Source organism: Anser cygnoides, chromosome 31, assembly GCF_040182565.1.
Source record: "Anser cygnoides isolate HZ-2024a breed goose chromosome 31, Taihu_goose_T2T_genome, whole genome shotgun sequence".
In the NCBI taxonomy this organism is placed as follows: Eukaryota; Metazoa; Chordata; class Aves; order Anseriformes; family Anatidae; genus Anser; species Anser cygnoides.
In genome coordinates this window covers 724,914-750,813 of record NC_089903.1, presented here as the reverse complement: position 1 = coordinate 750,813, position 25,900 = coordinate 724,914, and the positions used below count along the sequence as shown (strand labels likewise).

The window sequence follows — 25,900 nt, the reverse complement described above, 5'->3', positions numbered from 1 at the left end:
CACCCGGCTATAGGGGGCCACAGGGACCCCACCATAGGGCCCCATAGGGACCCCAGGCCATAGGGCACTCTAGGCACCCGGCTATAGGGGGCCACAGGGACCCCACCATAGGGCCCCACAGGGACCCCAGGCCATAGGGCACTCTAGGCACCCGGCTATAGGGGGCCACAGGGACCCCACCATAGGGCCCCATAGGGACCCCAGGCCATAGGGCACTATAGGCGCCCGGCTATAGGGGGCCACAGGGACCCCACCATAGGGCCCCATAGGGACCCCAGGCCATAGGGCACTATAGGCGCCCGGCTATAGGGGGCCACAGGGACCCCACCATAGGGCCCCACAGGGACCCCAGGCCATAGGGCACTCTAGGCACCCGGCTATAGGGGGCCACAGGGACCCCACCATAGGGCCCCACAGGGACCCCAGGCCATAGGGCACTCTAGGCACCCGGCTATAGGGGGCCACAGGGACCCCACCATAGGGCCCCATAGGGACCCCAGGCCATAGGGCACTATAGGCGCCCGGCTATAGGGGGCCACAGGGACCCCACCATAGGGCCCCATAGGGACCCCAGGCCATAGGGCACTATAGGCGCCCGGCTATAGGGGGCCACAGGGACCCCACCATAGGGCCCCATAGGGACCCCAGGCCATAGGGCACTCTAGGCACCCGGCTATAGGGGGCCACAGGGACCCCACCATAGGGCCCCATAGGGACCCCAGGCCATAGGGCACTCTAGGCACCCGGCTATAGGGGGCCACAGGGACCCCACCATAGGGCCCCATAGGGACCCCAGGCCATAGGGCACTCTAGGCACCCGGCTATAGGGGGCCACAGGGACCCCACCATAGGGCCCCATAGGGACCCCAGGCCATAGGGGCCCCCCGATAGGCCCCGCAGGCCCCGCCCACAGCCCCGCAGGCCCCGCCCCCCTCCCCTGGCCCCGCCCCTCTCAGTGTGCCTGCGCGCTGCAGGCCGAGCGCACGTGCAGGGCCGGACGGCAGCGCGGCGGCGCGAGGCGAGGCAGGCGGGGGGGCCAGGAGGGGAGAGCCCCCCCCCCTACGTGACCTCGGGGGGCTTGGGCCCCCCCCCCACGTGACCCCGGAGGGGGGTTGAGAGCCTTGGGCCCCCCCACGCAAATGGCCCCGGGGGGATTGTGGGGGGCCTTGGGACCCCCCCACGTGACTTGAGGGGCTTTGGGAGCCCCCCCCATTTAACCCCAGGAGGTCTTTGGGGTCTTGGGACCCCCCCAGTGTGGCCCTGGGGGGCTTTGGGACCCCCCCCACGTGACAGTGGGGGGCCTTGGGACCCCCCCATGTAACCCCAGGGAGTGTTTGGGGGCTCGCCCCCCCCCCCCCCCGACTCCTGGGGGGTATTCGCCGCCCCCCCCCACGTCCCCATTCTGTGGGATCTGGGGGGGGGCCCTCCTCACGCCTCCCCCGGCCTGTGTCCCTCCCCAGGCCCCGCTGTCACCATGTCCTCGTGGCGCCCAGCTCGTCCCCAGGACAGCCCCCCCAGCTCCCCCTCCAGCACGTGAGTTTTGTTTTTTTTTGGGGGGGGGAGAGGATTTGGGGGGGGAGGTGACAACAGCCGCCCCCCCCCGCTGTCCCCACTGTCCCTACAGGATCCTCAGCAGAAGTGACAATGACGACGACGACTCCGGCAGCGACTTCGAGGCCACCGTGCGGCCCAAGCAGGGGGCGCGGGGGGTGCCCGGCCCCTGCCCCGTACGTGTCCCCTGTCCCCCCCCCCCCCAAAGCCGTGTCCCCCTTGTCACCCCCGTGTCACCTCCGCAGGTCCCCAAACGTTCCCGGAGGGAGCCCAGCGAGGATGGGAGCAGCCCGGAGCAGAACGTCCTCTTCCAGGCCGTCAGGAATGGCGGGGTGGCCATCGAGGTGACACGGGGATGCGGGGGGGACACGGGGGGACATGGGGGGACACGGGGATATGTGGGGGGACACGGAGACACACGGGGAGAAAGGGGACACGGGGACACGGGACAAAGAGGCACGGGACCAAAGCCAGCTCCCGAAGGGACACGGGGACACGTCCACCTTGGGAAGGGGACATGGGGGGGCCATTTGCCCTGATGTGGGGCCACCGCGTGCCACCATGCGTCACCACGCGTCACCGCGCCTCCAGGTGGTGGTGGACGAGTGGCTGGAGGGCTACAAGCGGGACCGGGAGCCGGCCTTCCTGGAGCTCGTCAACTTCATCGTCCGCTCCTGCGGCTGCCGAGGTGCGGCCGCCCCGCACCCCGTCCCCCTGCCACCACCCTGGGGGATGTCCCTGTCACCCAGCACGTCCCCTCCCGGCAGGCACGGTGACGCTGGCCATGCTGCGGGAGCTGCAGAACACCGAGATCATCCGGCGGCTGACCGAGAGCTTCGATGAGGTAACGGGGGATGTGGTGGTGGTGCGGGGACGCCGCCATTTTGTCACTTCTGTGAGGCGGCCATCTTGTCACCTGTGTGAGGCCACCATTTTGTCACCTCGTGTCCCCGCCATTTTGTTCCTCTGCGTCCCTGCCACTTTGTCACCGGTGTGATCCCAACACTTTGTCAGCTGTGTGACACCAGCATTTTGTCCCTTTGTGTCCCCGACATTTTATCTTTATGCATTGCTGCCAGTTTGTCATTTCTGTGAGGCGGCCATTTTGTCACCGGTGTGATCCCAACACTTTGTCAGCTGTGTGACACCAGCATTTTGTCCCTTTGTGTCCCCGACATTTTATCTTTATGCATTGCTGCCAGTTTGTCATTTCTGTGAGGCGGCCATTTTGTCACCGGTGTGATCCCAACACTTTGTCAGCTGTGTGACACCAGCATTTTGTCCCTTTGTGTCCCCGACATTTTATCTTTATGCATTGCTGCCAGTTTGTCATTTCTGTGAGGCGGCCATTTTGTCACCGGTGTGATCCCAACACTTTGTCAGCTGTGTGACACCAGCATTTTGTCCCTTTGTGTCCCCGACATTTTATCTTTATGCATTGCTGCCAGTTTGTCATTTCTGTGAGGCGGCCATTTTGTCACCGGTGTGATCCCAACACTTTGTCAGCTGTGTGACACCAGCATTTTGTCCCTTTGTGTCCCTGACATATTATCTTTCTGCATTGCTGCCATTTTGTTCCCTGTGTGACGCCGCCATTTTGTCCCCTTGCCTCCCCGCCATTTTATCGTCCACACAGTTTTGTCCCTTTGCATCCCCCCCAACATCGTCCCTTTGCATCCCCTTCATTTTATCCCCTTGTTCCCCCCCATTTTGTCCCTTTATGTCCCCCTCGTTTTGTCCCTTTGCGTCCCCACCACGTTGTCCCTTCGTGTCTCCATTCTGTCCCCTTGTGTCCCCCCCCCCCCGCAGGACCCCGCCGACTACCCGCTCTCCCTCTCCGGGGGGCCGTGGCGCCGTTTCCGAGGGTCATTCGGGGCGGCGGTGGCGGCGGTGGCCCTGCGGTGCCGCCACTCCGTCCTCTACGATGGCTTCCTCCTCGGCGGCCTCACCGCGCTGCTCACCAGCCTCGCCGACTCCCAGGTGCGCGCCTTCCGCCACACGGCCACCTTGGCAGGTAGGTGACGCCCCCCCCCAAAAAATTGTCACCCGCCGGGCGTCCCCACCACCGTACTGCCACCGTCCCGCTGTCCCCAGCCATGAAGCTGATGACGGCGCTGGTGGAGGTGGCGCTGGGGCTGAGCCAGCACCGCGACAGCACCCGGAGGCTCTACGAGGCCGAGAGGGCCAAGAGCCCCCCCCGGAGAGCCCCCGGCAAGCTGGAGTCGCTGCAGGAGACGCTGCGGGAGGTGGGTGACATTCGGGGACGCGGCGGGGACGCGGGCGCGGGGCACCCCGGTGACACCCGTGGGTGCCGGACAGCTCCAGGAGCAGCAGGAGGAGATCGAGGCCGTGATGAACGCCATCTTCAAGGGCGTCTTCGTGCACCGATACAGGTGGGGGCGTGCTGGGGGGCACTGGGTGTTGCTGGGGTGGCACTGGGTGACACTGGGGTGGTGCTGGGTAGCACTGGGGTGGTGCTGGGGTGCATTGGGTGCCACTGGATGGCACTGGGTGGCTCTGGGATGGTGCTGGGGGGTACTGGGTGGCACTGGGGTGGTGCTGGGTGGTGCTGTGGTGGTGCCGGGGGGCACTGGGTGGTGCTGGGGTGGTGCTGGGTGGCACTGGATGGTGCTGGGCGGCAGTGGGGTGGCGCATGGTGGCACTGGGTGGCACTGGAATGGTGCTGGCGTGGCACTGGATGGAACTGGGAGCAGCATGGTTAGGGACTGGAGCCACTGGGGAGAGCCCAGTTGGGGACTGGGACCAGTTTGGAGCTGGGATGGGAACCAGGAAGGGTTCTTGTTGGAGAATGTCACCAGGGCAGTTTGGGGACTGGGACCAGTTTGGAACTGGGACGGAAGCAAGTTGGGTTCTCCTTGAAGAATGTCACCAGGAGGGGTTGGGGACTGGGACCAGGATGTTGTCACCAGGGCGGGGGGTCCCTGTGGTGGCCTTGGGGACCCTGAGCGTGGCGGGGCCAGGGCCGTGGTGTCCCCGTGGCGGTGTCCCCGTGGCGGTGTCCCCGTGGCGATGTCCCCACGGCGGTGTCCCCCCCCCCCAGGGACGTGGTGCCCGACATCCGCGCGCTGTGCATGGAGGAGCTGGGGACGTGGATGTGCAGCTTCCCGGCCTCCTTCCTCACCGACGGGCACCTCAAGTACCTCGGCTGGACCCTGCACGACATGGTGGGGACACCTCGGGGACATGGGGACACAGGGACACCTTGGGGGACACCTCGGGGACGTGGGGTTGCCTTGGGGACACCCAGGGAGGGACGCTTGGGGCCAGGAGGGGACACTTGTGGACCTTTGGGGCCAGGATGGGGGCCACTTGGGGCCACTTGGGACCAGAAGGGGACATTTTAGGGACATTACGTGCCAGGAGGGGGCGGCTGGGGACCTTTGGGGCCAGGATGGGGGACACTTGGGGACACTTGGGGCTGGGAGAGAGGACCTTTGGGGACTTTTTGGGCCGGGAGGGGACACTTAGGGACAACTGAGGCTGGGAGGGGACCCTTGGGGACCTGTGGGGACACCTGGGGTCAGGAGAGGAGCCACTTGGGGACCACTGGGGCCAGGAGGGGACGGCTGGGGACCTTTGGGGCCAGGATGGGGGACACTTGGGGACACTTGAGGCCGGGAGAGGGGACCCTTGGGGAACTTTGGGACCAGGAGGGGACACTTGGGGACCCTTGGGGACACTTGGGGTCAGGAGAGGAGCCACTTGGGGACCACTGGGGCCAGGAGGGGATGGCTGGGGACCTTTGGGGCCAGGATGGGGGACACTTGGGGACACTTGGGGCCAGGAGAGGGGACCCTTGGGGACCTTTGGGGCCGGGGGAGGGACACTTGGGGACCCTTGGGGACACTCGGCCCCGCAGCAGGGGGAGGTGCGGCTGCGCTGCGTGCGGGCGCTGCAGGGGCTCTACGCCCGCCAGGACACGGCCGCGCACATGGAGCTCTTCACCAGCCGCTTCAAGGTGACGCTGTCCCCTCCCCGCGTCCCCAACCCCGTCACCCCCCTGCCGAGGTCCCCAGCGGGTGACAACGGGTCCCCGTGTCCTCCCCCCCCCCCCAGGCCCGCTTGGTGGCCATGGTACTGGACAAGGAGCCCGAGGTGGCCGTGGAGGTGGTGAAGCTGCTGACGGTGATGCTGGAGTGAGTTTGGGGACGTTGGGGACACGGGGGGGACATTGGGGACAAGGGGGGGGCATTGGGGACATGGGGGGCATTGGGGATATGGGGGGCATTGGGGATATGGGGACTTTGGGGACATTGGGGACATTGGGGGGCATTGGGGATATGGGGACATTGGGGACGTTGGGGGACATTGGGGATATGGGGACATTGGGGACGTTGGGGACATTGGGGGCATTGGGGACGTTGGGGACATTGGGGATATGGGGACATTGGGGGCATTGGGGACATTGGGGACATGGGGGGACATTGGGGATATGGGGACATTGGGGGGACATCGGGGATGTGGGGACATTGGGGGGACATTGGGGACAAGGCGGGCATGGGGGACATTGGGAACAAGGGGGACACTGGGGCCATGGGGACATTGGGGTTGGGGGCACGGGGGGACACTGGGGACAAGGGGACAGTGGGGGACATTGGGGACAGGAGGACACAGGATGGGCTTGCAGGAAACCAAAGGGATGAGGGGACACAAAATGGGGGAGATGAGGCCGGGGGGGGACAGGGGGGACGTTGGGGACACTGGGGGACACTGGGGACAAGGGGGACACTGGGGACAAGGGGAATGGGGACACTGGGGACGAGGGGGACTTTGGGGACAAGGGGGACATGGGGGACATTGGGGACATGGGATGGGGTTGGAGGGAACGAAGGGCTGAGGGGACACAAAAAGGGGCGAGACGAGGCCGGGAAGGACACGGACACGGGGACAAGAAGGGGGGGGGGGGGGACACGGCTCGGGGACAGATGACAGCGGCCAGCGGTGTCCCCGTGTCACCGCCCGCAGCACGGTGGCCGAGGCGCTGACGGAGGCCGACTGCCACCGCGTCTACCCGGCCGTCTTCTGCACCCGCCGTGCCCTCGCCTCCGCCGCCGGCCTCTTCCTCTACCGCAGGTGAGGCCGGGCCACCTCCCGTGTCCCCTGTCCCCTCCCGGTGCCACCTCCCGTGTCCCCTGTCCCCTCCCGGTGTCACCCCCCGGGTCTTTTTCCCCACCCGGTGCCACCCCCGGGCTTTGTCCCCCCCGGGTATCGTCCCCAGTCGGTGCCGCCACCGGGCTGCCGGAGCTTGGTGGCAGCTGGGGACGTCCCCGTGGGGACGGTGGCACCCGGCCCTGCCTTGTCCCCGTCCTGTGTCCCTCTCTGTCCCCAGCCCTGTCCCTGTCCCCATGGGACCCCGGTGTCCCACCCCCGTGTCCCTTTGTGTCCCCCTGTCCCCACCCCATGTCCCCATCCCCCCCGATGTCCCCCTCCCCATTGTCACCCCCGTGTCCTTGTCCCCAGCCTGCTGTCCCCGCGGAACGAGGGTGACACCGAGCCGTCCCCCGGCACCGGGGACAACCGGACCTTCTTCCGCCTGCTGCTGGCCTTCTTCATCGGGAGCGAGGTGACACCGGGGGACAGCTGGGACACCCAGGGGACACCCCGGGGACACCCCGGGGACACCAGGGGACATCCCGGGGACAGTCAGGGGCACCCAGGGGACACCCAGGGACACCCAGGGCACCCTAGGTGACTTCAGGGACACCCGGGGACATCGAGGAGATACCCAGGGGACACCTGGGGACACCCCAGGGACACCTGAGGACAGTCAGGGGACACCCAGGGGACACCCCGGAGACATTCAGGGGCACCCAGGGGACCCCAGGGGACACCAAGTGGCACCCAAGGGACACCAGGGGACACCTAGGGGGCACCCAGGGACACCCAGGGCACAGCTGGGGGCACCCAGGGGACACCCAGGGGACCCCAGGGGACACCCTGGGGACATTCAGGGGACACCCAAGGGACACCCAAGGGACCCTGGGTGACACCAGGTGACACCCAGGGGACCCCAAGGGAGACCCAGGGACACCCAAGGGACCCCAAGTGACACCCAGGGGACCCCAAGGGACGCGCAGGGGACACCCAGGGGACCTCTGGTGACACCCAAGGGACCCCAGGTGACAGCGCTGTCCCTGTCCCCAGCTCCACCAGCATGCCCTGTACCTCGTGGACAGCCTCTGGGACTGCGCCGGGGCCCGGCTGCGGGACTGGGACACGGCCGGGGGGCTGCTGCTGGAGGAGGCCCCCGGGGAGGGTGGGCAACTGGGGGGCACTGGGAGGCACTGGGAGGGCGCCAGGGGGGCACTGGGAGGGACTGGGGGGCGCTGGGAGGGACTGGGAGGGGACTGGGAGGGACTGGAAGGGCGCTAGGGGGCACTCAGATGGTGCCAGGGGGCACTGGGATGGCACTGGGAGGGAACTGGGAGGCACTGGGGGGCACAGGGGAGTACTGGGATGGGACTGGAGGGCACTGGGGATAACTGGGAGGGCACTGGGAGCACTCCAGGGGGTGCTGGGAGGGACTGGGGGGGACTGGGGTGGGACTGGGGGGCACTGGGAGGGCACTGGGATGGACATGGCTGGGGGGGGGGCTGCTGCTGGAGGAGGCCCCCGGGGAGGGTGGGCAACTGGGGGGCACTGGGAGGCACTGGGAGGGGACTGGGAGGGCGCCAGGGGGGGCACTGGGAGGGACTGGGAGGGACTGGAAAGGCACTAGAGGGCGCTGGGAGACACTGAGGGGAACTGGGATTGGACTGGGGGGCACTGGGAGGCACTGGGAACCCCCCCAATCCTCTCGCAGTCTCTCCCAGTCCATCCCAGTTCCCCTCCAAGTCCCTCCCAGTTCCCCCCCCAAGACCCCCCCAGCCCCCCCACCCCCTCCCCAGTCCCTCCCCGTCCATCCCAGCCCCCTCCCAGTCTATCCCAGCCCCCCCAACCGCCTCCCAGTCCCCCCCTAGCCCCCTCCCAGTCCATCCCAGTTCCCCCCCCAGTCCCCCCCCGCCTCTCCACCCCCTCCCAGTCCCTCCCAGTCCCTCCCAGTCCATCCCAGTTCCCCCCCCCGACACCCCCAGCCCCCTCCCAGTCCCCCCCAACCCCCTCCCAGCCCCCCCAGCCCCCTCCCAGTCCCTCCCAGTCCATCCCAGTTCCCCCCCCCAGCGCTCAACGACCAGCAGGAGAAGGCCCTGGTGGAGATCCTGGCGGCCAGCGCCAAGCGGGCGGCCAGGGGGGGGCCTCCGGTGGGACGGGGACCCACCCGCAAGGTACCGGGGGGTGACATTGTCACCTGGGGGGGGGGTCATTGTCACCTGGGGGGGGTCATTGTCACTGGGGAAGGGGGTCATTGTCACCGGGGGGGGTCAGTGTCACCTGGGGGGGGGTCATTGTCACCTGGGGGGGGGTCATTGTCACTTGGGGGGGTCAGCATCACTGAAGGGGGGGGTCATTGTCACCTGGGGGGGGTCATTGTCATCTTGGGGGTGTCACTGTCACCTGGGGGGGGGGTCGCTGTCACCTGGGGGGGTGTCAGCGTCCCCCGGGGGGTGTCATTGTCCCCCGGGGGGGTGGGGGGTGACTGTCACCTGTGCCCCCCCCAGCTGTCCCCCCAGCAGAAGCGGGCAGTGGCGGAGCAGCGCTCCCGGCTCTGCCTCTGCCTGGCCCCGATCCTGCCCCGGCTGCTGGCCAAGGTGAGGGGACCCCGGGGGGGACCTTGGGGACATTTTTTTGGGGGGGGGGGGTGAGGGTGACACCCGGGTGACCCCCCCCACCCCTTTTGTCCCCCCCCCCAACAGTTTTCGGCGGACGAGGAGAAGGTGACGCCGCTGCTGGAGGTGCTGGGCTGCTTCAAGCTCAGCGTCTACTGCACGGCGCAGCTGGAGAGGGTGAGGGCAGGGGCGGCCTTATAGGGGCCTTATAGGGTCACGCGGTCCTTATAGGGTCAGCCGGTCCTTATGGGGTCACCTGGTCCCAATTCTATAGGGTCACCTGGTCCTTATAGGGTCACCCGGTCCTTATAGGGTCACGCAGTCCTTATAGGGTCACCCAGTCCTTACAGGGTCAGCTGGTCCCAATTCTATAGGGTCATGCAGTCCTTATAGGGTCACCCGGTCCTTATAGGGTCACGTGGTCCTTATAGGGTCACCTGGTCCTTATAGGATCACGCGGTCCTTATAGGGCCAGCCGGCCCCAATCATATAGGGTCACCTGGTCCTAACTGTATAGGGTCACGAGGTCTTTATAGGGTCACGCAGTCCTTATAGGGTCACCCGGCCCCAATTCTATGGGGTCACCTGGCCCCAATCCTATAGGGTCACCTGGTCCCAACCCTATAGGGTCACGCGGTCCTTATAGGGTCACGCGGTCCTTATAGGGTCACCCGACCCCAATCCTATAGGGTCACCCTGTCCCCATTCGTATAGGGTCACGCGGTCCTTATAGGGTCACCCGACCCCAATCCTATAGGGTCACCCTGTCCCCATTCGTATAGGGTCACGCGGTCCTTATAGGGTCACCCGACCCCAATCCTATAGGGTCACCCTGTCCCCATTCGTATAGGGTCACGCGGTCCTTATAGGGTCACGCAGTCCTTATGGGGTCATCCATTCCCCATAGGGTCCCCGTGTCCCCTCACCCTTTGGGGTCCCCGTGTCCCCAGTCCTTATAGGGTCACCCATTCCCCATAGGGTCCCCGTGTCCCCTTGCCCTTTGGGGTCACCGTGTCCCCATTCCCCATAGGGTCCCCGTGTCCCCTCACCCTGTGGGGTCCCCGTGTCCCCAATCCTTCTAGGGTCACCCATTCCCCATAGGGTCACCGTGTCCCCTTGCCCTGGGGGGTCACCGTGTCCCCAGTCCCCATAGGGTCGCCATGTCCCCAGTCCTTCTAGGGTCACCCATTCCCCATAGGGTCCCCGTGTCCCCTCACCATTTGGGGTCCCCGTGTCCCCAACCCCATATCCCCCCCCCAGCCCCTGGAGCAGGCGCTGGCGCAGCTGCAGGAGCTGGTGCTGAAGCACACGGTGCCGGGGGTCCTGAAGGCGGCCGCCCGCGTCCTGGGGACCTTCTGCGACCCCCGGCTGCCACTGCGGGGCCACGGGGAGCTGGCGTGGAGCCGCCTCAGGGAGCTGCTGGGGGAGCCCTGCCACCGCCTGCTGCGGGTCCGGGGGGGTTGTAAGGGATTTGGGGGGGATATCGGGGGGATTAGGGGGGATTATAGGGGGTTTGGGGGGATTTGGGGGGAATTAGGGAGGATTATAGGGGATTTGGGGGGGGTTTGGGGGGGATTTGAGGTGAGTTTGGGGTGATGGGGTGGGGATGGGGGCATGGGGGGAGCTGCTGGGGGAGCGCTGCCACCGCCTGCTGCGGGTCCGGGGGGGTTGGGGGGGATTTGGGGGGGATTATAGGGGGTTTGGGGGGGATTAGGGGGGATTATAGGGGTTTGGGGGGATTAGGGGGGATTATAGGGGTATTAGGGGGGATTTGTAGGAGGTTTGGGGGGGATTGGGGGGATTTGTGGGGATTAGAGGGGATTATAGGGGGTTTGTGGGGGATTTGGGGGGAATTAGGGAGGATTATAGGGGATTTGGGGGGGGATTTGAGGTGCGTTTGGGGTTATGGGGTGGGGATGGGGGCATGGGGGAGCTGCTGGGGGAGCGCTGCCACCGCCTGCTGCGGGTCCGGGGGGGTTGGGGGGGATTTGGGGGGATTAGGGGGGATTATAGGCGGTTTGGGGGGGATTAGGGGGGATTATAGGGGGTTTGGGGGGATTAGGAGGGATTTGTAGGGGGTTTGGGGGGGGATTAGGGGGGATTATAGGGGATTTGGGGGGGATTAGGGGGGATTATAGGGGGTTTGGGGATTTGGGGGGAATTAGGGGGGATTATAGGGGATTTGGGTGGGGTTTGGGGGGGATTTGAGGTGAGTTTGGGGTGATGGGGTGGGGATGGGGGCATGGGGGAGCTGCTGGGGGAGCGCTGCCACCGTCTGCTGCGGGTCCGGGGGGGTTGGGGGGGATTTGGGGGGATTAGGGGGATTATAGGGGGTTTGGGGGGGATTAGGGGGGATTATAGGGAATTTGGGGGGGATTAGGGGGGATTATAGGGGGTTTGGGGGGGATTAGAGGGGATTATATGGGGTTGGGGGGATTTGGGGGGGATTGGGGGGATTTGTAGGGGATTTGGGGGAATTAGAGGGGATTATAGGGGGTTTGGGGGGGATTTGGGGGGCGGTTGAGGGGTTTGGGGGGGATTTGAGGTGAGTTGGGGGTTATGGGGTGGGGATGGGGGCATGGGGGAGCTGCTGGGGGAGCCCTGCCACCGCCTGCTGCGGGTCCAGGGGGGTTGTAAGGGATTTGGGGGGGATATCGGGGGATTAGGGGGGATTATAGGGGGTTTGGGGGGGGGTTGGGGGGTTTGGGGGGGATTTGAGGTGAGTTGGGGGTTATGGGGTGGGGATGGGGGCATGGGGGAGCTGCTGGGGGAGCGCTGCCACCGCCTGCTGCGGGTCCGGGGGGGTTGTAGGGGATTTGGGGGGGGATATCAGGGCGATTAGGGGGAATTATAGGGGGTTTGGGGGGATTTGGGGAGGATTAGGGGGGATTATAGGGGGATTTGGGGGGGTTTGGGGGGGATTTGAGGTGGGTTTGGGGTTATGGGGTGGGGATGGGGGCATGGGGAGCTGCTGGGGGAGCGCTGCCACCGCCTGCTGCGGGTCCGGGGGGGGTTGTAGGCGATTTGGGGGGGTTACAGGGGGTTTGGGGGGGATTAGGGGTGGGTTTGGGGTAAGGGGGTGGGGTTAACGGGGTGTCCCCAGCCCCGCGGGATGTCCCCGGCTGTCCCCAACCCCGCTGTCCCCCCCGCAGGCGCAGTCCCTGGACGAGGAGGAGCTGTACAGCGCCGCCGCCACCCTAAGGCGCCTCGCCGTCCTCTTCAAGTGTGTCCCGCGTCCCCAGCGTGTCCCCGACGTGTCCCCTCCTGTCCCCGACGTGTCCCCCCCCGTCCCCAGGTGTCCCCTGCTGGCCCCTGGGGCGCTGGCCCCATGTCCCTTTCCCCCCTGTCCCCGTGTCCCCAGCTCCTTGTCTCCATGTCCCCGTCCCCTTCCCCGTGTCCCTGGTCTGTCCCTGATGTCCCCATGTCCCCGTCCCAGTGTCCCTGTCCCTATATCCCCATCCCCACGTCCCTGTCCCCTTTCCAGTGTCCTTGTCCCCTCCCCAGTGTCCTTGTCCCCTTCCCAACGTCCCCATCCCCTTCCCAACATCCCCGTTCCCTTCCCAGTGTCCCCAGATCCCCGTCTCCACCTCCCTGTCCCCTTCCCTGTGTCCCCACGTCCCTGTCCCCTTCCTGATGTCCCCGTGTCCCCGTGTCCCCGTGTCCCCATGTCCCCTGTCCCCGCAGCGCCCACGACCTGACGCCCTGGCAGCTCTTCGAGCCCTGCATCCTCCTCCTGCAGCGCGCGGCCGACACGGGCGAGGTGCCCCCACAGGTACCCGGGGGACACTGGGGACACCTGGGGACACTGGGGACAACGCCAGGGAGGGGACACGATGCCACCCCGTGTCCCCACAGCTCCTCGTCCCCGCCATCACCTGCACCCACTTCCACATCTTCTGGGAGCTGTCCCGGCTGCCCACCACCGACGTCCCCCAGGTGAGCGTGGGGACGTGGGGACACTGGGGAAGGGGACACGGGGACACTGGGGACACTGGAGAAGGGGACGGGGACACGGGGACACCGGGGCAGGGGACAGGGACGTGGGGATGTGGGGATAAGGGGACACAGGGACACCGTGGGGACAGGGACTAGGGGAGGTGGGGGACATCGGGAAGGGGACAGGGACGTGGGGACGGGGACATGGGGACAGGGGGACATGGGGCAGGGGACAGGGACGGGACATGGGGACAGGGACAGGACACGGGGATGGGGACAGGGACAGGACACGGGGATGGGGACAGGGACAGGACACGGGGATGGGGACAGGACATGGGGACATGGGGACCGGGACGTGGGGACGTGGGGACGTGACCAGGACCCCAGCAGCGCCAGCACCCCGGTAGGGGACAGCGTGGAGGGGACAACAGGGGGACAGCCCCTCTTAGCGAGGACGTGGCCCCGGCGCGGGGACGTCCCCGAGTGCCACCCGGCTGTCCCCGAGTGCCACCCGGCTGTCCCCAGGAGCAGCTGCACGCCCTGAGGAGCAAGGCCACCTCCTTCTGCGCCCTGTGCCAGAGCTGCCTCTCCGACGGGGACGCCGGCGTCCGGGAGCAGGTGACGCCGCGGGGACACGGGGGGGGGCGAGGTGACGCCGGCGGTGGCACGCCGCCGACCCCGTCCCCGTTGTCCCCAAGGCCTTCGTGGTGCTGAGCGACCTCCTGCTGATGCTGGGCCCCGTGGTGACGCGCGGGGACAGGGCGGCGCTGGCGCCCCTGCGGCTGGTGCCCGACGTGGAGCTGCGCTGCCAGCTGGCCGCCGTGCTCCTCGACCACGTCTTCAGCCCCGGGGACGGGATCGCGGATGGTGAGGTCCCCAACGTGTCCCCAACGTGGCCCCGAGGTGGCCCCGGTGGCCGTGAGGTGGCCCTCGTGGCCCCAAAGTGGTCCCGGTGGCCCCAAAGTGGCCCCAAGACATCTTCGAGCGGTCCCTGGTGGCCGCGAGATGTCTCCGAGGTGGCCCTGGTGGCCCCTCGTGTCCCCTCGTGTCCCCGAGGTGGTCCCCAGGTGGCCCTGGTGGCCCCTCGTGTCCCCGAGGTGGTCCCCAGGTGGCCCTGGTGGTCTCCAAGTGGCCCCGGTGGTCCCCAAGTGGCCCTCGTGGCCCCAAAGTGGTCCCGGTGGCCCCAAAGTGGCCCCAAGACATCTTCGAGCAGTCCCTGGTGGCCTCGAGATGTCTCCGGGGTGGCCTTGGGGTGTCTCTGAGGTGGCCCTGGTGGCCCCGAAATAGCCCTCGTGTCCCCTTCTTGTCCCCTGTGTCCCCTTAATGTCCCCAAGATGTCCCCAAGCCCCATCAGGGATCTTCCTCAGCTGCTCCTGGCATCCCTTTGGTGTCCCAAGTCCCCTCAACGTCCCCTCGACGTCCCCAAACCCCCTCGAGGACCTCCCCCGGCTGCTCCTGGCGTCGTTTTAGTGTCCCCTCGGTGTCCCCAAGCTGTCCCCTTGTCCCCGCAGAGCCCGAGGCCGCCGAGGCGCGCATGGAGGAGCTGCACCGCCGCCGCGTGCTGCTGGTCGGCTTCTGCAGGCTCATCATCTACAACGTGCTGGAGCCCAGCGCCGCTTCCGACGTCTTCAAGCACTACGACAAGGTGGGGACACTTCTGGGGACACCAGCCCTGCGTCCCTGTCCCCCCCCCCGCTGTCCCCTCGGCAATTTTGGGGACGCCCCGTGTCCCCCCCCTTTCTCCCCAGTTTTACGCCGATTACGGGGACATCATCAAGGAGACGCTGGTGCGCATCCGCCGCATGGGCGGCCAGGAGTGGGCGCGCGTCGTGCTGCTCACCCTGCAGCAGGTCCGGGGGGGGGGCCTGGGGGGGCTGCAGGGGGATTTGGGGGTCCGGGGGTGCTCATGGAGGTCCTGGGGGACTCCAGAGGGGGCTTTGGGTTTCCCTGGGGGGCTCCAGGAGGTCCTGGGGGGGCTTCAGGGGGATTTGGGGGTCCTGGGGGGGGCTTCACAGGGGGCTTTGGGGTTCCTTGGGGGGCTCATGGAGGTCCTGGGGGGGGCTTCAGGGGGATTTGGGGGGTCCTGGGGGCTCCAGAGGGGGCTTTGGGTTTCCCTGGGGGGCTCCAGGAGGTCCTGGGGGGGGCTTCAGGGGGATTTGGGGGTCCTGGGGGGGCTTCACAGGGGGCTTTGGGGGTCCACAGGGGGCTCCAGGAGGTCCTGGGGGGGCTTCAGGGGGATCTGGGGGGGCTTCAGAGGGGGGTCTGGGGAGCTTTGGGGGCACTTTTGGGGTCCCTGGGGTGCTCTGGGGGGGCTTCAGGTGGATTTGGGGTTCCTGGGGGGCTCCAGGGGGGGCTTTTTGGAGTCCCTGGGGGGCTCGAGGTTCTGGGGGGGGGGGGGTGTTAGGTGGATTTGAGGTTATTGGGGGGCTCCAGGGGGGGCTTTTGGGGGTCCCCTGGGGGGCTCGGGGGGGCTTCAGGTGGATTTGGGGTTATTGGGGGGCTCCAGGGGGGGCTTTTGGGGTCCCCTGGGGGCTCCAGGAGGTCCTGGGCGGCTCCGGGTGGATCTGGGATTATCGGGGGGGGCTCCTGTGGGGGGGGGTTTTGGGGCCCTCCTGACCGTGTCCCCCCCCCCGCTGCCCCCCCCCCAGGTGATGGCGGAGCTGCTGCTGGAGCACGGCCCCGAGGTGCGGGGGGCCCCCGCTTTTGGGGGGCTGCGGAATTTGGGGCGCCGCCTCGCCCTCTTCTTCAGCCCCCGCCCGTACCCCCACCGCCAGGCGCTGCTGCGCCTCCACCGGTAACGGGGGGGCCCGGGGGGGCCCGGATATTTGGGGGGGTCCTGGGGGGCGTGGGGAGGGGGTTTGGGGGGGGTGGTTTGGGGGTGATGGGGGGCTTTGGGAGGGGTTTTGGGGGGCTATGGGGATTTGGGGTAATTTGGGGGGGTCAGGGGTATTTGGGGGGGCTTGCTTTTTGGGGGGGGGGAGCTCTGGGGGTGTTTGGGGGTCCTGGGGGTGATGGGAGGGGGTTTTGGGGTGTGGGGAGGGGGTTTTGGGGTGTTGGGGGGGCCTTGGGGGGTGTTGGGGGGGTTTTGGGGGGGCCTTGGGGGGTGTTGGGGGGGTTTGGGGGAGCTATGGGGTGTTGGGGTAATTTGGGGGGGGGGGTCAGGGGCATTTGGGGGGTCCTCAGGGAGCGTTTGGGGGGGTCTGGGGGTGTTGGGGGGGTCGGGGGGGTTGGGGCAATGGGAGGGGGTTTTGGGGTGCTGGGGGGGGCTTGGGGGGGCAGGAGCATTTGGGGGGGTCAGGGGTATGTGTGGGGGGCTCTGGGTGTGTTTGGGGGGTCCTGGGGGTGCGGGGAGGGGTTTTGGGGTGTGGGGAGGGCGTTTGGGGGGTCTGGGGGATTTGGGGGGGGGGCTTGGGTGGATTTGGGGGCCCTGGGGGGATTTGGGGGTCCCGGGCCTGACCCCCCCCCGCTCTGTTCCCCCCCCAGGCGCGGCATCGCTTTTGCCCTGCAGGAGGGGCCGGGGGGGGCCCCGAGGGGGCCGGGGGGGCCCCCTGTACCTGCCCTTCCTGGAGGTGCTCAGCGAGTTCTCCCCCGCCTGCTGCCCCCCGACCGCGTCCTGCTGTGAGCGGGGGGCCGGGGGGATTTGGGGTCTGGGGGGATTTGGGGGGGTTGGGGTCTGGGGGGGGATTTGGGGGAGATTTGGGGTCTGGGGGGGGGATTTGGGGGGGTTTGGGGGAGGGGATTTGGGGGGTTTGGGGTCTGGGGGAGGGGATTTGGGGGAGATTTCGGGACTGGGGGCGGGATTTGGGGGAGATTTGGAGTCTGGGGGGGATTTGGGGGGGTTTGGGGTCCGGGGGGGGATTTGGGGTCTGGGGGGATTTGGGGGGGGATTGGGGGTCTGGGGGGGGATTTCGGGGGGGATTTGGGGTCTGGGGGGGGGATTTGGGGGGGGGATTGGGGGTCTGGGGGGGGATTTGGGGGAGATTTGGGGTCTGGGGGGGGGGATTTGGGGGAGATTTGGAGTCTGGGGGGGATTTGGGGTCCTGGGGGGGGGATTTGGGGGGGGGGATTTGGGGTCTGGGGGGGGGATTTGGTGGAGATTTGGGGTTTGGGGGGGGATTTGGGGGGTTTGGGGTCCCTGGGGGGGGATTTGGGATCCTGGGGGGGGGGAGTTTGGGGTCCCCCGTAATTTCTGTCTCCCCCTGCCCCCCCAGGCTGTCCCACCTGCAGCGGAGCTGCCAGCAGCTGGGGGTCCCCCCGGGGGGGCACCGTGGCCCCCCTGGCCGCCTACCACCGCTCCCTGCAGCCCCCCAAGCCCCCCAGCAAGAGGCAGCACATGGACGGTGAGGGGGGGCCCCCCGCGACCCCCCCCATGTGTCGTCCCCCCTTGTCCCCATGTCCCGCCCCTTGTCCTTGTCCCCCCTTGTCCTTGCCCCCCCTTGTCCCTGACCCCCCCGGTCCCCCCGTCCCCCCAGGGAGGGAGGTGACAAATTGGGGGGGCCCTTGGGGACAAAGCCTGGGGGGGGGGGGGGGTCCTACATCCCCCCCTTGCCCCCCCCCCAGAGTCCTCGCCGGGCTCCGGCCCCCCCCCAGCCCGGCCCTGACCTCCACGGCGCTGCGGGCCCCCTCCGCCCCCCCCCCGGGAGCTCCGCACCCCCGGCCCCAGCAGGTGAGCGGGGGGGGCACCCCCAAAATGGGACCCCTCCCCCCCGAACCCCCCTTCCTGCTGGGGGGGCTGGGGAGGGACAATGGGGGGCACTGGGCATACGGGGGGGGCACTGGGGGGTACTGTGATGGAACTGGGGGGGCATTGGGGATACTGGGGGGGCACTGGGGGGGACTGGGGGGTACTGGGATGGGACTGGGGGGGCATTGGGGATACTGGGGGGCACTGGGGGGACTGGGGGGGACTGGGGGGCATTGGGGATACTGGGGGGCACTGGGGGGGCACTGGGGGGGACTGGGATGGGACTCGGGGGGGCATTGGGGATACTGGGGGTACTGGGGGGGCACTGGGGGGTACTGGGATGGGACTGGGGGGCATTGGGGATACTGGGGGGGCACTGGGGGGGCACTGGATGTACTGGGGGGCACTGGGGGGGCACTGGGGGGCACTAGGCACACTGGAGGGGACTGGGGGGCACTGGGGGGTACTGGGGGCACTGGGATGGGACTGGGGGGCACTGGGAATACTGGGGGGACTGGGGGGCGCTGGGCATACTGGGGGGGCACTGGGGGGGACTGGGGGGACACTGGGGGGGGCACTGGGCACACTGGGGGGGGCACTGGGCACACTGGGGGGCACTGGGCACACTGGGGGGGACTGGGGGGACACTGGGGGGGCACTGGGCACACTGGGAGGGGTCCCGGCGTCCTCCCCAGCCTCAGCCTGATGGGGGAGGAAGAGGAGGGGGGGCAGCAGCGAGGAGCCCCCTCGGAGTAGGACCAGGTGAGCCCCCCCCCCCACGGCCCCCCAGCACCGAGGGGGGTCCCAGGTGCTTCCCCCCCCTAATTTGTGCCCCCCCCCCCAACGTGCCCCCCCTTTTTTTAACCCCCCTTCCCACTCCCCCTCCCCAAATTTGGCCCCCCCACCCCAAAGTTGCCCCCATTTCCAGCCTCCTCCTCCCGATCCCCCCCCAATTTTGCCCCCCCAATTTTGCCCCCCCAAATTTGCCCCCCCATTTTTGCCCCCCATTTTCATCCCCCCCAAGTGCCCCCCCCCAAATTTGCCCCCCCAAACACCACCCAATTTCCACCTCCCCCCAAATCCTGCCCCCGTTTTCACCCTCCCCTCCCACAGCTCCCCCCCCAAATTTTGGGGACCCCCCCAAATATTTGCCCCCCCCCCCCAAAATTTGAGGACCCCCCCCCAAAATTTGCCCCCCACCCCCCAATACCCCCCGTTTCCACCTCCCCCAAATCCTGCCCCCGTTTTCACCCTCCCTCCCACCCCCCCCAAACTTTGGGGACCCCCAAAAATTCGGGGACCCCCCAAAATCTGGGGACTCCCCCCAAAATATTGGGGGACCCCCCCAGATTGCCCCCCCCATTTCGGGGGGGGGCCTCACCCCCCCATTTGCTCTCCCCCAGGACTGAGCGTGGAGCCGCCGCCGAGAGTTGTCGTTTCTGGTTTTGCCTGTTTTTTGCTGTTCTGAGCCCAAAATTTTGGGGGTGCCCCCGGGTGCCCCCCCGCACCCCGTTGGGTCAATAAAGAGCGGGATTGAAAAAAGGGTTTATTTTTTTGGGGGGGGAATTTGGGGGGGACACCCAAAAGGGGGGGGGGGAATTTGGGGGGGGCACCCAAAATGGCGGGGGGGCACCCAAGGGGGAAGTTTTTTTGGGGGGGGGGTCAGGCACAAAGTAGGGGATTTGGGGGGGGATTTTTTGGGGGGGGGCCAGCCCCAAAAGGGAGGAGGGAGCAAAAGTGGGAGAAGGATTTGGGGGGCTCCAAAAAGGGGAGAAGGATTGGGGGGGGGGGCAAAAAGGGGGAGAATTTGGGGGGGGGGTCCAAAAAGGGGAGGAGGATTGGGGGTACCCCAAAAGGGGGGGGCGGCACCCCGGGGGGGGGGGGCAAAGGGGGAGAATTTGGGGGGAGGGGACACACAAGGGGGGGATTTGGGGTCCCAAGAGGACAACTGGGGGGGTCACACACCCAGTGTGGGGGGCACGCCCCGTTTTGGGGTCTCAGCTCCGGCAGGGGGTCCCGGGGGGTCGGCGGCGCCTCGGTGCCCTTGGGCTCGGGGGGGCGCTGGCCGGGGGAGAGAGGGTGAGGGGACCCCGAAATGGGGGGGAACCCCGGGGACCCCCCTCAGACCCCAAATTGGGGGGGAGTCCTCAAATGAGCCCCCTCAAAAAAGAATTTAGGGAAATTACCCCCCCAAAAAAAAAAAAAGGGACCTCCCAAAAGCCCCAAATTTGGGGGAAATGCCCCCAAAAAGCTGCTGCTTGTGACGCAAAAAGGGGGGGGCACGGGGACACCCCCTGAAAAAAATACAAACTTTTGGGGGAAATCGCCCAAAACCTGCACTTTGTTACCCACGTTTGAGACCCCCCACACCGAAACCCCCAAATTTGGGGAAATCTCCCCAAAAGTCCCAAAATCGGGGGAAATTCCCCCAAAACCCGCCGCTTGCGACCCCTTTTGGGACCCCCCCCCCCAGCAAAACCCCCAAATTTGGGGAATTTCCCCCAAAACCGCTGCTTGTGGTGTGCCTGTAGGATTCCCCCCCAGACCCCAAATTTTGGGTGAAAATCCCCCCAAATCCCTCCCCGTGACGTCACTTTTGGGGACCCCCCTCCAAAAGACCCCCAAATTTGGGGGGAATCCCCCAAAGCTGCTATTTGTGCCCCCCCCCCCCATTTTGGGGTGAAATCCCGAAGCTCCCCCAAACCCATTTGTGACCCCAGTTACCCCCCCCCAAAAAACCAACCCTTATTTTGGGGAGAAATCCCCCAAAACCCGCAGTTTTGCCCCCCTTAAAATTTGGGGGAAAATCCCCTAAAAAAATACATTTCTTACCCCTGCGCCCCCCGACCGCAAATTTTGGGGCAAATCCCCTAAATCCCGCTGTTTGGGACCCCCCCCCACCCTAAATGATTTGGGGGGGGCATTTTGGGGTCCCCCCTCACCCTAAATCATTGGGGGGGGGCATTTTGGGGTCCCCCCCCAAGTGCCTCGTTCTCCCGGGGGGGCCCCCCACTTCTGCCCCCCCCCGCCTGTACATAAACGCCGCTCCCTCCCTGACCCCAAAGCCCCAAAATCCGGAGAAATGGCCCAAAATCCGGGGAAATGGCCCCAAAAGCTGCTGCTTGTGACCCGTTTTGGGACACCCCCCCCGAAAAAAACACTAAAATTTCAGGGAATTCCCCCCAAAAACCTCTTCCCCCCCCCTCCAATCAGGGACCCCCAAAAGCCCCAAATTTGGGGGAAATGCCCCCAAAAAGCTGCTGCTTGTGACACAAAGGGGGGGGGGCAAGGGGACACCCCCTTAAAAAAAATCAAAAGGTTTGGGGGAAATCGCCCAAAACCTGCACTTTGTTACCCACGTTTGAGACCCCCCTCCCACTGAAACCCCCCAAATTTGGGGAAATCCCCCCAAAAGTCCCAAAATCGGGGGAAATTCCCCCAAAACCACTGCTTGTGGCCCCTTTAGGGGACCCCCCCCCCAGCAAAACCCCCAAATTTGGGGAACTTCCCCCAAAACTTGTGGTGTACCTGTAGGATTCCCCCCCAGACCCCAAATTTTGGGTGAAAATCCCCCCAAATCCCTCCCCGTGAGGTCACTTTTGGGGACCCCCCCAAAAGACCCCCAAATTTGGGGGGAATCCCCCAAAGCTGCTATTTGTGCCCCCCCATTTTGGGGTGAAATCCCCCGAAGCTGCTGCTGGGACCCCTCAAAACCCCAAATTTGGGGAAAACTCCCCCAAACCCATTTGTGACCCCAGTTACCCCCCCCAAAAAAACCAACCCTTATTTTGGGGAGAAATGCCCCAAAACCCGCAGTTTTGCCCCCCCCTTAAAATTTAGAGGAAAATCCCCTAAAAAAAATACATTTCTTACCCCTGCGCCCCCCGACCCCAAATTTTGGGGGAAATCCCCTAAATCCCGCTGTTTCGGACCCCCCCACACCCTAAACGATTTGGGGGGGGGGGCATTTTGGGGCCCCCCTTACCTTTAGGGCCTTGGGGGGGCATTGTAGGGCCCCTCCCACCCCAAATGATTTGGGGGATTTTGAGGACCCCCGCCCCCAAATCATTGGGGGCAGATTTTTGGGACCCCCCCGCAACCTAAATAATTTGGGGGGGGGATTGTGGGGTCCTCCCTTCCCTTAAACACCCTGGGGGGCATTTTGGGCCCCCCCTCACCCTAAATAATTTGGGGGGGCATTTTGAGCCCCCCCCGACCCTAAATCATTGGAGGGGGACATTTTGGGACCCCCACCCGCACCCTAAATAATTTGGGGGGGGATTGTGGGGTCCCCCTCCCTTAAACACCCGGGGGGGTATTTTAGCCCCAAAATAGGGGGCCATATGTGAGCCCCCCCCCCCCAAAAAAGAACCAGAAGGGGGCACCAAATGAGCGCCCCCCCAAAAGGGGGGGGGAGTCCTCAAATGAGCCCCCCAAAAAAGAATTTAGGTAAATCCCCCCCCCCAAAAAAAAAAGCCCCAAAATCCAGGGAAATGGCCCCAAAATCCGGGGCACGGCCCCAAAATCCGGGGAAACGGCCCCAAAAGCTGCTGCTTGTGACCCGTTTTGGGACCCCCCCCCCCCCGAAAAAAAACACTAAAATTTCAGGGAATTCCCCCAAAAACCTCTTCCCCCCCTCCAATCAGGGACCCACCAAAAGCCCCGAATTTGGGGGAAATGCCCCAAAAAGCTGCTGCTTGTGACGCAAGGGGGGGGGGCACGGGGACACCCCCTTAAAAAAAACCAAACTTTTTGGGGGAAATCGCCCAAAACCTGCACTTTGTTACCCACGTTTGAGACCCCTCCCCCCACTGAAACCCCCATATTTGGGGAAATCCCCCCAAAAGTCCCAAAATCGAGGGAAATTCCCCCAAAACCGCTGCTTGCGACCCCGTTTTGGGGCCCCCTCCTCAAAGAAAACACTAAGTTTGGGGAAATGTCCTCAAAAATCCTCAAATTTGGGGATTTTCCCCCGAAACCCGCTGCTTGTGACCCCAATTAGGGACCCCCCGAAAAAAAAACCAAATTTGGGAAATTTCCCCCAAAACTTGTGGTGTACCTGTAGGATTCCCCCCCAGACCCCAAATTTTGGGTGAAAATCCCCCAAATCCCTCCCCGTGAGGTCACTTTTGGGGACCCCCCCAAAAGACCCCCAAATTTGGGGGGGAATCCCCCAAAGCTGCTATTTGTGCCCCCCCCATTTTGGGGTGAAATCCCCCCGAAGCTGCTGCTGGGACCCCTCAAAACCCCAAATTTGGGGAAAACTCCCCCAAACCCATTTGTGACCCCAGTTACCCCCCCCCCCCAAAAAAAACCAACCCTTATTTTGGGGAGAAATGCCCCAAAACCCGCAGTTTTGCCCCCCCTTAAAATTTAGAGGAAAATCCCCTAAAAAAAATACATTTCTTACCCCTGCGCCCCCCCGACCCCAAATTTTGGGGGAAATCCCCTAAATCCCGCTGTTTCGGACCCCCCCCACACCCTAAACGATTTGGGGGGCATTTTGGGGCCCCCCTTACCTTTAGGGCCTTGGGGGGCATTGTAGGGCCCCTCCCACCCCAAATGATTTGGGGGGATTTTGAGGACCCCCCGCCCCCAAATCATTGGGGGCAGATTTTGGGACCCCCCCGCAACCTAAATAATTTGGGGGGATTGTGGGGTCCTCCCTTCCCTTAAACACCCTGGGGGGCATTTTGGGCCCCCCTCACCCTAAATAATTTGGGGGGGCATTTTGAGCCCCCCGACCCTAAATCATTGGAGGGGGACATTTTGGGACCCCCACCCGCACCCTAAATAATTTGGGGGGGGGATTGTGGGGTCCCCCCTCCCTTAAACACCCGGGGGGGTATTTTAGCCCCAAAATAGGGGGCCATATGTGAGCCCTCCCCCCCCCAAAAAAGAACCAGAAGGGGGCACCAAATGAGCGCCCCCCCCAAAAGGGGGGGGGGAGTCCTCAAATGAGCCCCCCAAAAAAGAATTTAGGTAAATCCCCCCCCCCCCCAAAAAAAAAAGCCCCAAAATCCAGGGAAATGGCCCCAAAATCCGGGGCACGGCCCCAAAATCCGGGGAAACGGCCCCAAAAGCTGCTGCTTGTGACCCGTTTTGGGACCCCCCCCCCCCGAAAAAAAACACTAAAATTTCAGGGAATTCCCCCAAAAACCTCTTCCCCCCCCTCCAATCAGGGACCCACCAAAAGCCCCGAATTTGGGGGAAATGCCCCAAAAAGCTGCTGCTTGTGACGCAAGGGGGGGGGCACGGGGACACCCCCTTAAAAAAAACCAAACTTTTTGGGGGGAAATCGCCCAAAACCTGCACTTTGTTACCCACGTTTGAGACCCCCTCCCCCACTGAAACCCCCCATATTTGGGGAAATCCCCCCAAAAGTCCCAAAATCGAGGGAAATTCCCCCAAAACCGCTGCTTGCGACCCCGTTTTGGGGCCCCCTCCTCAAAGAAAACACTAAGTTTGGGGAAATGTCCTCAAAAATCCTCAAATTTGGGGATTTTCCCCCGAAACCCGCTGCTTGTGACCCCAATTAGGGACCCCCCGAAAAAAAAAACCAAATTTGGGGAATTTCCCCCAAAACCGCTGCTTGTGGTGTGCCTGTAGGATTCCCCCCAGACCCCAAATTTTGGGTGAAAATCCCCCAAATCCCTCCCCGTGAGGTCACTTTTAGGACCCCCCCCAAAAGACCCCCAAATTTGGGGGGAATCCCCAAAGCTGCTATTTGTGCCCCCCCCATTTTGGGGTGAAATCCCCCGAAGCTGCTGCTGGGACCCCTCAAAACCCCAAATTTGGGGAAAACTCCCCCAAACCCATTTGTGACCCCAGTTACCCCCCCAAAAAACCAACCCTTATTTTGGGGAGAAATCCCCCCAAACCCGCAGTTTTGCCCCCCCCTAAAATTTGGGGGAAAATCCCCTAAAAAAATACATTTCTTACCCCTGCGCCCCCCCGACCCCAAATTTTGGGGGAAATCCCCTAAATCCCGCTGTTTAGGACCCCCCCCACCCTAAACGATTTGGGGGGGGCATTTTGCCCCCCCCCACGTAAAACACCCTGGGGGGAGCATTTTGGGGTCCCCACCCCCACCCTGAATGATTTGGGGGGGGCATTTTGGGGTCCCCCCTTACCTTTAGGGCCTTGGGGGGGGCATTGTAGGGCCCCTCCCACCCCAAATGATTTGGGGGGGCATTTTGAGCCCCCCGGCACCCGAAATCATTGGGGGGGGCATTTTGGGGTTCCCCCTGACCCTAAATGACTTGGGGGGCATTTGAGCCCTCAAATGAGCCCTCCCAAAAAAGAATTTAGGGAAATCCCCCCTCCCCAAAAAAAAAGCCCCAAAATCCAGGGAAAATGCCCCAAAATCCGGGGAAAAGGCCCCAAAAGCTGCTGCTTGTGACCCGTTTTGGGACACCCCCCCCCCCCCCCGAAAAAAACCACTAAAATTTCAGGGAATTCCCCCCAAAAACGTCTTCCCCCCCCAATCAGGGACCCCCAAAAGCCCCAAATTTGGGGGAAATGCCCCCAAAAAGCTGCTGCTTGTGACGCAAAGGGGGGGGCACGGGGACACCCCCTTAAAAAAAAAAAACAAACTTTTTGGGGGAAATCGCCCAAAACCTGCACTTTGTTACCCACGTTTGAGACCCCCCCCACCGAAACCCCCCAATTTGGGGAAATCTCCCCAAAAGTCCCAAAATCGGGGGAAATTCCCCCAAAACCACTGCTTGTGGCCCCTTTAGGGACCCCCCCCAGCAAAACCCCCAAATTTGGGGAACTTCCCCCAAAACTTGTGGTGTACCTGTAGGATTCCCCCCCCAGACCCCAAATTTTGGGTGAAAATCCCCCAAATCCCTCCCCGTGAGGTCACTTTTAGGACCCCCCCCAAAAGACCCCCAAATTTGGGGGGAATCCCCCAAAGCTGCTATTTGTGCCCCCCATTTTGGGGTGAAATCCCCTGAAGCTGCTGCTGGGACCCCGCAAAACCCCAAATTTGGGGAAAACT

The 25,900-nt window shown here is 64.8% G+C and overlaps 1 protein-coding gene across 1 annotated transcript; it reads left to right on the top strand.

Moving 5' to 3' along the window:
- Positions 1-704: 704 nt before the first annotated feature.
- Positions 705-19,387, top strand: LOC136787869 (cohesin subunit SA-3-like). The gene is made up of 32 exons (XM_066985250.1): positions 705-1,023; positions 1,461-1,533; positions 1,625-1,727; positions 1,797-1,895; positions 2,143-2,239; positions 2,319-2,395; positions 3,361-3,565; positions 3,646-3,797; positions 3,871-3,944; positions 4,613-4,736; positions 5,432-5,530; positions 5,629-5,708; positions 6,538-6,645; positions 7,033-7,135; positions 7,717-7,828; positions 8,731-8,834; positions 9,168-9,257; positions 9,363-9,452; positions 10,536-10,724; positions 12,428-12,498; positions 12,960-13,047; positions 13,131-13,211; positions 13,737-13,829; positions 13,910-14,078; positions 14,723-14,856; positions 14,960-15,061; positions 15,860-16,005; positions 16,695-16,829; positions 17,423-17,551; positions 17,772-17,877; positions 18,591-18,657; positions 19,299-19,387. The coding sequence occupies exons 2-32, from the start codon at positions 1,475-1,477 to the stop codon at positions 19,361-19,363; spliced, it is 3,351 nt and encodes a 1,116-aa protein (XP_066841351.1). The 5' UTR covers positions 705-1,023; positions 1,461-1,474; the 3' UTR covers positions 19,364-19,387.
- The last annotated feature ends 6,513 nt before the right edge of the window (positions 19,388-25,900 follow it).

Bases quoted from the DNA above. Each gene is read 5' to 3' on its own strand.
- LOC136787869 (XM_066985250.1), top strand. From the start codon at position 1,475: ATGTCCTCGTGGCGCCCAGCTCGTCCCCAGGACAGCCCCCCCAGCTCC. The intron at 1,896-2,142 runs GTGACACGGGGA...CCGCGCCTCCAG, and splicing joins ATGGCGGGGTGGCCATCGAG to GTGGTGGTGGACGAGTGGCT. The intron at 10,725-12,427 runs GTCCGGGGGGGT...TCCCCCCCGCAG, and splicing joins CCTGCCACCGCCTGCTGCGG to GCGCAGTCCCTGGACGAGGA.